General features: G+C 45.1%; 1 protein-coding gene across 5 annotated transcripts in view; it reads right to left on the bottom strand.

Moving 5' to 3' along the window:
- Window positions 1-9,247: 9,247 nt before the first annotated feature.
- The window catches only part of NPHP1 (nephrocystin 1), a 60,043-nt gene continuing 57,004 nt past the window's right edge, over window positions 9,248-12,286 (bottom strand). For all 5 annotated transcript variants that reach the window (XM_043604020.1, XM_043604024.1, XM_043604021.1 and 2 more), the window contains 2 exons: window positions 11,453-11,497; window positions 9,248-9,729 (listed from right to left, as the gene is read on the bottom strand). In XM_043604020.1, the coding sequence (XP_043459955.1) occupies window positions 9,457-9,729; window positions 11,453-11,497 (318 nt within the window). In that variant the 3' untranslated portion in view covers window positions 9,248-9,456. The remainder of the gene's footprint in view (window positions 9,730-11,452; window positions 11,498-12,286) is intronic.

Here is a 12,286-nt window from a genome sequence, read left to right as displayed (position 1 = left end):
TGGAAGTTAAGAAAGAAATCATCGAGAAGTACGAACGAGGTATGCGAGTGGCTGAAATTGCAAGAGTTTATAAGAAGTCTACATCTGCACCTTGTCTGCAGAGGAGGAGGAGAAAAGGTGGAGGAATCCCTCCCTTCAAATGAGATTAGGGAGATGTGTCAAATGTGGGAAACAGTGTAAAATGTAGAAACGCACCACCTGAATAAGGCTGTAGCAATATGAGCAGTGAATCTGTTTAACGATGATGCAATATTACATTTCTGTGAAATCCTCAAAAGGAGGCAAAAGCAAGGGTCATTGGATAGCCTCCTTGTTAAAGTTGCACGAAAAGAAAAAGATTCCACTGAGCCAATAGAAATCAGTGATTCCGTTAGTGATTGTGAAAGTCGTCCTGCACAATAACCCTCTTCCCGTCTCCCTCACACCAGCCATGAAGGCTTTCAAAGGTAAGTGCAAGGTAACTTTTTTTCTTTCTATTTTCTATTTTCTTTATTATTTTGTATTATATTACAGTATTGTAATCATTTTTATATGAGTATTTTTGGGTTGTGAAATGAATCATCTGGGTTTCCATCGTTTCTTATGGGGAAATTCGCTTTGCTATATAAATGCTTTGGATGACGAGCATGTTTCCGGAACAAATTATGCTCGCAAACCAAGGTTTTACCGTATTTATGTTCCCACCACCGATGTGTGCAAGAACTGCTCCTTGTAATTGATGTTTGCGTGTATATTATAACACATTTGGGGGTTGCATTTTTCCACCCCTTAATTTTTTTTTAATTTGGTTTATTTTTTTATTTTTATTTTTTAACATTTATTTATTTTTGAGACACAGAGAGAGACAGCATGAACAGGGGAGGGTCAGAGAGAGAGGGAGACACAGAATCGGAAGCAGGCTCCAGGCTCCGAGCTGTCAGCACAGAGCCCGACGCGGGGCTCGAACCCACAGACCGCGAGATCATGACCTGAGCCGAAGTCGGACGCTCAACCGACTGAGCCACCCAGGCGCCCCATAATTTGGTTTATTTTTGAGAGAGAGAGGGAGAGAGAGAGAGAGAGAGAGCAAGGGAGGAGCAGAGAGAGTGGGAGGGAGACACAGAATCTGAAGCAGGCTCCTGGCTCTAAGCCGTCAGCACAGAGGGGCTCAAACTCACAGACCGGGAGATCATGACCTAAGCTGAAGTCGGATGCTTAACTGACTGAGCCACCCAGGCACCCTGCCACCAGTTTACTTTCAACTTACTTTTATAACTATATTTACATGTTTTTATTCTGTGGTTATGCTTTAGTTGGGTCTTTTTTCTTTTAAAATTCATCCTGGAGTTTGCTGCCTTTGGTGTGTTTTTGACTATTTCGACTGGATGTAATTGTTGATATGTTTGGATTTAGGCCTACCATTTTATTTTTGTTTTTTGTTTGTTGGCTCTGTGTTTCATTTCTTTGTTTCCTCTGCCCTGCATTCTTTCAGACTTTTGGAATATTCTTAGTGGCCACTTTGGCTCATGTATTGAGTTTTGACTACGCCTCTTTGTACCCTTTGTTTAGAAGTCTGCTCTAGGAGTTACGACACTCACAGTTAACTTTCCGGTCTACTCAGAATTAATATTTTGTCCCTTCCAGTGGGATGCAGAAACCTTACGACCGTGTAGGCGCCTTTACCCTCTTGTTTTTCCATCACATCGTCATGTGTGTTCTGTACACATAAATTCAAACCCCACCAGACAATCCTATGACTTTTGCTTTCAACTATCGCACATATTTTAAAGAACTTAAGAAGAAAAAAAATGGAGTCCATTCCACGAATGGTTTCATTTTGGTTATCAGAGTTTTTATTCCCCAAACTTCAATTCCATCCTTTTTGTATTGTCTGTTTCTATGATGAGACTATCTTTCTATTCGTTTCAAGATTTGCCCGTATTTCTTGGAGCATGATTAGGATAGTTGCTTTAAGGTCTCGATTTGAACCCTTGGGTCATCTCAGAGTTGCCCCTTGATGGTCCTTTTGTCTTTTTCCTTGAGAGACGTGGAGATTTTCCTGGGTCTCCAAATATCATGTAATTTTGCATTGTATCTGGACATTGTTAATATTGTTATGAAATTATGGGTCTTGTTTAAATCCTATAAACATGTTGATTTGTTTGTTTGATCAGGCAAATGCCTGGTTAGGTTCAGGCTGCGAGTTGCTCTCTATCATCTCTGGGCTCTAGGTACTGACCCGTGTCAGTTCTATTTTTAAGGCTTTGCAGTGCTATTCCAATCTGCTCGGTGTGTATGTGCTAGTCTGGGACTTGGGACCAATCTGGGATCCTGGAGCTCAGTTCTCAACCCTTTGGGATGCTGTGTAGGGTCGATTTTTGGGTGAGCTCAGGCATTCATACCCCATTTTAGAGAATCACTTTGAGCTCTTCCCTCTCTGTGAACTCCCCAACACTCTCCAATTTCTAGCAGATCCTGCCCCCTTCCCCTCTCACCTTGGTCCTCTGGCTGCAAAGCCAGGATTTTAGTTTCCCTACTCTGCTTTGCCAAAACACACACACACACACACACACACACACACACAATGAGAATTAGAGGGACAGAGACAGACAGAGAGAAAGGGAGAAAAAGCATCAGGGATTTCCCCCATGCTCTTAGGATTCCTGTGGTCAGAGACAAGGGTTCTCCTCTCTCCGAGTTCTAGTTACCTGTCTGGCTGCCACTGCCTTTCACCACTACTGTCACAGCTGGGGGCTAGGGCAGGAAAGAATGGGAAAGACAAATATAAACAGAGGCTTTCTTACTCTGTCTTGGACCAGGACCTGTAGGGCTCTCTTACCCATTCCTCAGACCAGAAATAGAGGGCTCCTTTGGGGGAGGGGTTGTTTTGTTTTGTTTTTTTGTCCGTACCCTGTGCACAGTGCTGGGTTTCGCGTTGTCTCTGGTCCACGCCTGGAGATATCAGAGAAGAGAAAATGGGAAAGTCACCACTAGTCTCTATTTGATCAGAACCAAAACGACACCAGCCTGTTTTGATTCTCTGCATAGCACTTATCCCCATCTATCTCTTATGCTTATTGATTCATTTGTATATTGTTTGTCTCCTTGCCTGCCCTGACCCTCCCTAGGACGTTGGCTTCAGGACAGCAGTAATTTTGTTCATGTTGAATACGGCCCAGAACACAGTAAGCACTCAATAAATGTTTTCGAATGACTGAACCTATGCTTTCAGTCATAATGACTTTGGAGACAACTGCTCAATTTTTGGGCTCCTCTTCCTCAGCCTCTCTCCCTACCGATAAACTGCCTCATGCATTTTTTCAGAAAAGATTTACTGGTTGCCTCACAAATAAAATGCAGGGCAGGAGAAAGCCAGGGATGCCTGGGGAAAGGATAGCCGGTTGTAGCCACTAAGATTCATCCCATTGCAAGGGTTGGGAGAACCCATTCCAACTTTAACAATGGAGGGAATAGGTTACCTCAGGGAAGTGAGAGGTTCAAAGGGAATTCTGCCTTCAGGTGAGGCTGGATCCAGGGACTCAAGCAATGCTACCGGAGGTCTAGATCCCCTCTGCCTGTGAGCTCCACCTGTCACTGTCACTGCAGTTGGTTTCACTCTTAACCTCAGTCAGTGCTACCCCCATGTACACACAGCTCTAGGCTCTCTCTTCCTGGTGGCAATGTCCCTGCAGCACACAGTGGCTTCAGGTCTCATCTGTCCCACTATCCCAGGCAGGGAATGAAAAGTGCTCCGGTGACTAAATCTCCTGGGATTTGCTCTCTGCAGTTCCATTCCCAGGCTCCTCACTGGAACAGGGCAACGGGACACGCTGATCTGCTGGGGCCAGTCAGGGCCTAGCCCTGGAGCTGGGATAAAAGGGTGTGTGTGTGTGTGTGTGTGTGTGTGTGTGTGTAAGAGGTGCTCCTCTACAAGGGGAAGAGGAATAAAGCTACCAGGAGACAAGTAGATGGATTCTGGGCAGCAAAAGTGCCAACGGCCACTGCAACAACTTTCTGCTGCAGAAAAAGGGGCACAACCAGCTCTCCCCCTTGGTGCTACGGAGATACACGCGTCCCACTGGCTCTAGCCTCTGGAATCAGACACAGCCAGATTGCAACTACCGCCTCTACAAGTCAAAGCCACCTCGACTCTCAAATCAGGGAGATAGAATGCACACACCGACAGGCCCAGGCTTGGGAGGAGCTTGCGGTTCATGCTGTTCTTGAGGCCGTCAGGCAGAACAGAGTCTGGCTCCCGGTGTCTCCAGCATCTGGGCGGGCACAGAACATTTCAGGGTTAAAAGGTAACTTTGAGGAAAGAGGAAGGACGCAACGGGATCACGTTTGGGTCATCCGGAGATACCTACCTGGAGGAGAGCTCAGAAAGCTTGGAGCCTCTTTCTGCTATCACCCAAAGTGGCCTCTTCGAAAGGACGAAGTTCTGCAGAGTTAAAAACTTTGCCGGCAAAGTCAGACACAGGAGAGCAGGGTAAGGTCCAGTCTGTCTCCAGGGCGTGAGACATGGGCTAAGCAACAGACACGCCATCCTGAATTTGAGCCGTGTGCCATGAATGATTTTTGTTTTCTATTCCTGTCTGCAGACGTGCCTGCCCTCGTCTGGTGCGTCATCGAGGAGTCGTAAAGCCCGAGGCCTCCATTTTCCTATGTGAGACGGCACAGCCCTTCACTCGTGCCTCCACCCGCCCTCCCCACCCAAACCTATTTGACTACTGCGTTCACCTATCAGGGGTTCAGATGGCAAGTCTGGATGTTGAGAGATACTAGGTTGTCAGATCCACGTGTTCCTGAGTTTCAGAGCGAAGGGTGGGAGTTCAGACAGTGAGGCATACAACCAAACGTGGGTGGGAAGCTAGTCGGTCCCCAAGGGTCCGGCAGTGGAGTTGAGGGAGAGAGGATGCAGATAAGGAGAGCTCACTACACCCACCCCTTACTTGCACCTGCTGCAGTGCTGTTAACCTTCCGGGCCCCAGTAGGGTTGGAATGCAGGTAGAACAGCAACAACAAAGGCTCTTCTAACAGTCTGTGCTCTTCCTCTGTGGTTCTTGTGTCGATGGCTGTCCACTTCGTGCATAGTAAGTTAGGACAGGGATCATGTGAGGGCTGCTCTCCCCGTGTCCTCCAAGCCGAATGCCGGGCCTGGAGCATAGTAGGTGCTCCGTGAATACGTGCTGAACGAGTAAAGGAACAGATCGTGATAAAACTCAGGCACGGTGCCTTAGGTAGGTGGGGCTGGGTCTCCGATTCTCCGCTTTGAGCCAACAGAACCCAGCGCAGCTAGGTGACAGCTCTCTCTGATCGCCTCCACGCCCCCAGAGAACCTCCCAACTTGGAAGGCTTCGCAGGAGAGGAAGTGGGGCCAGTTCACGGCGAAGGATATCCTCTAATGCTGCGAACTGACAAAGCCTTCAGCTGCTGGATGACACTTCCTGCTCCCTCCCTCTACTGATGGGATTCCCAGATGCTACCGGGTTGGCAAGTTAAACCTGCTCTGTTTGCGTGTGGTAGTATATACTTCAAATGGTTCCTCGCGAGTTGCTCTGGCCTCATCCCTTGCACCATAAGAAGCCCTCAAGACTGGGATTGTACCTGCTCTTTGGTACATACCCCAACCCCTCCCCATCCAGCCCGTGAGGGAATCGCAACCTTCTTCACCTCCAGCGGATCTGATGGATGTGACACGCCATCAATTACAAGAGGCTGGGAGGTTGGGGAGGAGAGGGCCATGTAGTTTCCAGTTTCAAATCCCCTCCCTGCCCTCCCCCCCCATGGTTCTGCTGCGGGGAGTCCCCCTGGCCTCCCAGGCAGGCAGCACATTCGGGGTCACTGGGCAAAGGCCTGTTGCCGTCCCCCCCAACCCCCCAAGGCGTTCACAATTAACTCAGTGGTGCCAGGTCACGCTTCTTGAAACAGACCCCAGGACTCATTTCCAGGATGTTTTTGGCTGCCTGACAACCGCTTCCTGTTTTGGAAGTAGAAAGTGACATTAAAAAAGCCAGGGAGGTTTTATTGTTTTTTCTTTTCTTTTCTTTTCTTTTTTTTTTTTTAAGATTCCATTGACTGAAGAGATCATGTGGCGTCTCTCTCGATGGCAGAGATGCGCCTGCTCGCCTGAGGAACTGTCCCCTCCTCATAGACTAACTGGCTTCTTGCCTTGCTTTTTGACCTAATCATTTCTGAAACTACTTTCTCTCAGGTTCCCCCAGTTTCCTCCTGTGTCAGAAACTACGAAGTCGCCCCCATTTGTTAATCGTGACACGTTTCAAATGAACACGGAACACAGCCTGGAAACATCTAGTAAAGAAAGCTTGTGCTCTTTGTGTGTACTTTCGCTGAAAGGAATTCACCAGCAATATTTTCTTTCGTTCAAAATGCCCAACCTCTGGCGTAATGCTGAGTGATTAAGAAAATAAACAAGTAGAATAAGGAATCAAGGATTCTACAAAAAAAAAAAAAAAAAAAAAAAAGAGCTTCACAATGGCAAGTCACATGGTTGTATGTACCTTCAAATAAGACTGCAGGGGCCTAACAGGAGGCAACTCAGTGACAGAACGGGGAAAAGTCCCTGCACACACTGTCACTACCTCCATCTGGAAAGGCAGGAGGCTCCTTCAAGCAGAAGCTGGGGAGGGCCTTGGTCCCTGAGAGAGGGAGGCGGCGCCTGGGGAAGAGGTTGGGGCAACGGGGTCGGGATGGCCATAACAATGGCGTCTGGACATTCAGCTGCCCTCATGGCACAAAGGGCAGAGGGAGAGAAGCTCCGGAAAATGGCTCTTGGAGATCCAGTGACATCTCCTTTTCTTTTCTTTTTTTTTTTTTCTTCTCAACGTTTTTATTTATTTTTGGGACAGAGAGAGACAGAGCATGAATGGGGGAGGGGCAGAGAGAGAGGGAGACCCAGAATCGGAAACAGGCTCCAGGCTCCGAGCCATCAGCCCAGAGCCCAACGCGGGGCCCGAACTCCCGGACCGCGAGATTGTGACCCGGCTGAAGTCAGACGCTTAGCCGACTGCGCCACCCAGGCGCCCCGACAGCTCCTTTTCAAGGCCAAGTTCCCTTGTCAGATTTGTGGCTGGGAACCCTTTCATACCATGTTCGTTTCTGAGATGAAGGCCCAAATGGAGTTTAGATTAAGGGTTTAGGGCAAGCTAAGATGAAGGTGAGGAGTGTCAGAATACGGCGGATCTCCACAAGTAAGGGCCTCTTGTAAGGCAGCGTGTGGCCTGCAAAAGTACCTCAGTTGGGCCTCTGGCCATGTAGGTGAAACTCTGATTATGTTTTTCTTGAAGCAATCTTCTCATGTTTTATTTGCACATGCGATTCCTCAATGTTTGTTCTGATGAGAGGAGTATCTTGGGTTGCAGAAAATTACACATGATCTTTACTTGGTATATTGTCTGTGCTACTTAGTAGCTCTGCCTTTGGACCAAACGCTTCACCTGCCTGGCCTGTCTCTCCAGCAGTAATACAGGAACAAATCAGTGCCTGCCTCCCACAGTGGCTGTGGGCATTAAACCTAGTTAACTGAGGATACGTGTACAAGGCACTCGATAAATGCCAGAAGTACTATGCCTATTAACAGTGAAGGCTTGGGACAATTCACCAGCAGCCACAAGTTTATCTGAAATGCAACAAAACCTTTGTTCTCTGACATGGGGGTAGGTTGTCTCATTCCTCAAAGCCTGAAAGGTTTTTGTTCTTTGTTTTTGAAAGAGCACTAACCTGGACCTGAAACGGCAAAACTAGATCCTGCTTTTATATCTAATTAGGATAAATCACATTCAAATATTAGACTGAATCAAATGATTCATAGCATAAATTTCTCCAATTCCTCCATTTCACAACGTAGGTTTTACTAGCAATAATCATACATTTATATGTTCTGGATACTAGACTCTTATCAGACATATGGTTTGCAATTATCTAACTCCCATTCTGTGGACTGTATTTTCATTTTCTTTTTTTAAATAATTTTATTTTTTTCATCATGATAAGTGTACTCTTTAGTCTCCATCCCCTATTTCCCCCATCTTCCCCACTCTGGTACCCATCATTTTGTTTCCTTTAGTTAAGTCTATTTCTTGGTTTGTCTCTTTTTTTTCCTGTTGCTCATTTGTTTTCTTAAATTCCACATGAGTGAAATCATATGGTATTTGTTTTCCTCTATTTCCCTCAGCATTATGCTCTCTAGATCCATCCATGTTGCTGCAAATGGCAAGATTTTGTTCTTTTTTATGACTGAATAATATTCTACTATGTGTGTGTGTATCTTTTTTTAAGTGTTTATTTATTTTTGAGAGAGACACAGCATGAGCAGAGGAGGGGAGGAGAGAGAGAGGGAGACACAGAATCCATAGCAGGCTCCAAGCTCTGAGCTGTCAGCACAGAGCCCGACGTGGGACTTGAACTCATGAACCATGAGATCATGATCTGAGCTGAAGTCAGATGCTTATATGACTGAGACACCCAGGTGCCACCCACGTCTTTATCCATTCATCCATCAATGGACATGTGGGCGCTTCCATAGTTTGGCTATTGTGAATAATGCTGCAATAAACATGGGGTGCATGTATCCCTTCAAATTAGTGTTTTTGTATTCTTAGGGGAATCCACGGTAGAATTACTGGATCGTAGGGTAGTTATGTTTTTAATTTTTTGAGGAATATGCGTACTGTTTTCAGAGTGGCTGTGCTAGTTTGCATTCCCACCAACAGTGCATGAGACTTCCTTTTTCTCCACATCTATACCCACACTTGTTGTTTCTTGTGTTTTTGATTTTAGCCATTCTGACAGATGTGAGGTGATATTTCATCGCAGTTTTGATTTGTATTTCCCTTATGATCAGTGATGCTGAGCATCTTTTCAAGTGTCTGTTGGCCATCTGTGTGTCCTCTTTGGAGAAATGTCTGTTCATGTCTTCTGCCCATTTTCAAATTGGATTATTTATTTTGGGGGTATTGAGTTGCATCAGTCCTTTATATGTTTTGGATACTAAGCCTTTACTGGATATCATTTGCAAATATCTTCTCCCATTCAGTAGGCTGTCTTTTAGTTTTGTTGCTTCCTTTGCTGTGCAGAAGCCTTTTATTTTGATGTAGTCCCAATAGTTTATTTGTATTTTCACTTTCTTGAATGATCATAAATTTAGCTTTTGATAAAATCTTGCTTTTGTAGAAATCTATGGATATAGTCAACTTAAATTTAAGTTACTTGGTTCTTGAAAACAAATTTCTCTAAATTTCGATAACGCTATTTCTTTATGAAATGTATTTTATTGTATTCACACATATTCAAATTCTCAGGTTAAGTATTTTTTTTATAGAATGTGGTCGTACAAAAAAGAATAGAACCTAAGTTACAATGGAATGGTCACTTTTGGTTCTGTCCTTTTATTCAGGAGGATCCATCGAGGAGGGTCCATCGATTCAGTGGGAAGCTGAGGGTCAAGGGCCACCACTGTCAGGCTGTGTTCTTTCTTAACTCACCCAAGAAGTCATAGGTCTGCTCTGAAATGTCAAAAGGTTCGTGGACTCCATGTGGCGAAAGCAGAGCTTGCAGACCACCCTCACCATCCTGGTTTTGCTTCAGGAAGTCGGTGATAACCTTCCACCGGGCAGCCTCTGTCTCCTCTTCTGCCCACCTGTATGGGGGCAGGAGTGTGGAGTGCAGAAGAGGTACCATGCAGTTGTGATACACCAGGAGAAACATGGCCTTCAGGAACTCTTTGTCTCTCTGGGAAAACACCACCATCAGAAATAACTGTGAGTGGATCTACATCATTACTTTTTAAGTGTTACATTCTATGAACTCTGTAGACTAAAATCCACCTCAGGGGTGGGACAGAGGGTGCCATCTGTGCCTGCAAGTAATTGGCTCTGAACCAGCTACTCGGTCGGGAAACAGCACTTTCTGAAATGGAAGCAAGCAAGACTCACCGTGGAGGAGAGATAAGCTGTCCTCCCTGAGAGTCTGTGGGTGACTCTTCGAGACCAGGGTGTCTCCTAAGCCCCACTGAGGGTGCCCCACACATGCCATCAAGGGCACTGGGGTGCTGAAATCTAATTCTGGTGGTAAGGGTGTGGTTCCAGGTAAACACAACTAAAACACAACGTGAAGGTAGCTGTATCCACTTAATTAGATTATAGCATATCAGAGACAGAGTTAAGTTGTTATAAAAGAAGGGCAGCATGAAATCCAGAGAAAGGAGACCCAAGGAGGAAGAATGTGCAGACTCTCCCCAGATAACAAGAGTACTGCAGTCATAACCAGTCAACCCTGACTCTGGCAGGCTGGGGTGGGGCTCTCGGGAAGCACAGCAGTCGGAAGGGGGAGATACTATACACAGCAGATCTGCCCATAGATACTGTTCTCAAAGCAACCATGTGTGAGGGCAATTTCTACAGGCCTGAGGCCCAGCACCTTGTCTACTGCTGTCCTAGAAAAGCATTAAATCTGCCAGTTTCAGCAGAGGTCAAGTGTAGATGGTACTGGTCAGATGGTCTTTGCTCAAATAAGGATGCAATACCGTTTATATATATATATACACATATATATATATATACACACATATATATATGTATATATACACACACACACACACACACACGCATATACACAGTGTATGTATATGTATATATCATACATACAGTATATGTATTATATATATTACACATATATATTGTATAAAACACAGTTTATGTTTTGAAAGATTTTTAAGATTTTTACTTTGTTCTCCCATGTTCCTTGCAGATAGTTAACTCTTTAGACTTGAAGTACAGAAACCATGGACCGTGAGCCAAACGCAGCCCACTACCTCTGTTTCTAAATAAAGTTTTATAGAAACCCAGCCCCACTCAGATGTTTACAGTAGTCTGTAGCTGCCTTTGTGCTACAATAGCAGAGTTGGGTATTGTAACAGAGACCTTACAGCCTGAAAAGCCAAAAATATTTACTATGTGGCTCTTTACGGAAAACGTTTGTCAATCCTGGATTAGAGCAGTGAAGCCATTACTCACTGATAAATACAAGTTTTATTTGGTAATCACCAAGCCTCTATGGTCATATAAGCATGAGCCGTGCAGTTTTTAAATGCATTATACAGCTTAGGCCAATCTTCTTTTCCCTTCTCCTTACGTGATATAAACTTTGAGAGCTAGAGGAATTTTTTCAAATAAGAGGAATCTGATAGCCAACTGGCAACTTTGTTCAGAAACTTCTCCTCAAATAACACACTCACCGGTCTGAAGTGATTGTTTTGATCGAGTGTTGCTTTTCACATCAGGAATTGCTCACCCAAACCCTTCTTGGAGCATGTCTTTGCAACCAGGATGACACAGTTTAACTGGTTAAGAGGGATTATGACTCTGGCTTCTCTGGCTAAGACGGGCATTATTAGCATGTGTAAGCAAGCAGTGAGCACTGCAAATGTTCAGTTCAGCGTGGAAAATGGCATTACCTTCTCTGATCTCTTTAATGTGCTTTCTTTCTCAGCCCACGAACTCTAAAAAGCAAATCAAAATATCATATTAATCTGAGCATTCACAAGCCTTTGCCTCACTTCTACAACTTCATGGTAATTAATCGTATGGACAGGGTTAAAAACGCTGCACGGACCCTACACGTGTAAGAAGTGAATCCGTAGGCACCTACTGCTAATGACCCCGAGCCAGACTGACCAGGCGGTGAAAGCTACCTCAGAAACACCATGGTTCTTACAAGTCGAAACTAATTTAAGAATGCAATCAGTGAAACACTAACACATCCTTGCAAAATGCATAAACACAGCACTTGAACAATAACATACTACGAAGGTTTTAAGTTCAGACTGTAATGGAAATAGAAAGCTCTGCCAAATACCATTCTTCTCGGCAATTCTGTCTGCCATGACGATGACGGGGATCAGAGGCAGATAAAAATGAGGTACGGCTTTGCAAGTAAATACTCCAATCTGTCCACAAAGCATCACACAAGCTTCCTTAAAGAAGTAAAAAACCCAGAGTTCAATTGGTCCCACAGACATATGAACTGAAGACTTTCTCAGTGCTAGTTCTGGGCAAACAGTGAGCAAGAGGGATGTGCCCATTCTCGTGACTGCTTATTCCCAGCCACTGTTCTGTGTCTGTTTGTAGGTATTCTCCTGCTGGTGCCCGATTTCATGGATTCCATGAAAGCATCAGCCCTTTTATCAGTAGGGAGGCCCTGGGGTATGGATATGACATATGGGACCAAGAACGAGATTCTCCATGAAATGAAAGAGAAGTTTCCTACCAAGAGACGGCAAGCTGTGCCC

This window comes from Prionailurus bengalensis, chromosome A3 (assembly GCF_016509475.1).
Source record: "Prionailurus bengalensis isolate Pbe53 chromosome A3, Fcat_Pben_1.1_paternal_pri, whole genome shotgun sequence".
Lineage (NCBI taxonomy): Eukaryota > Metazoa > Chordata > Mammalia > Carnivora > Felidae > Prionailurus > Prionailurus bengalensis.
Note: the sequence above shows the minus strand (reverse complement) of the source record. Positions and strands in the feature narration are given on the sequence as shown.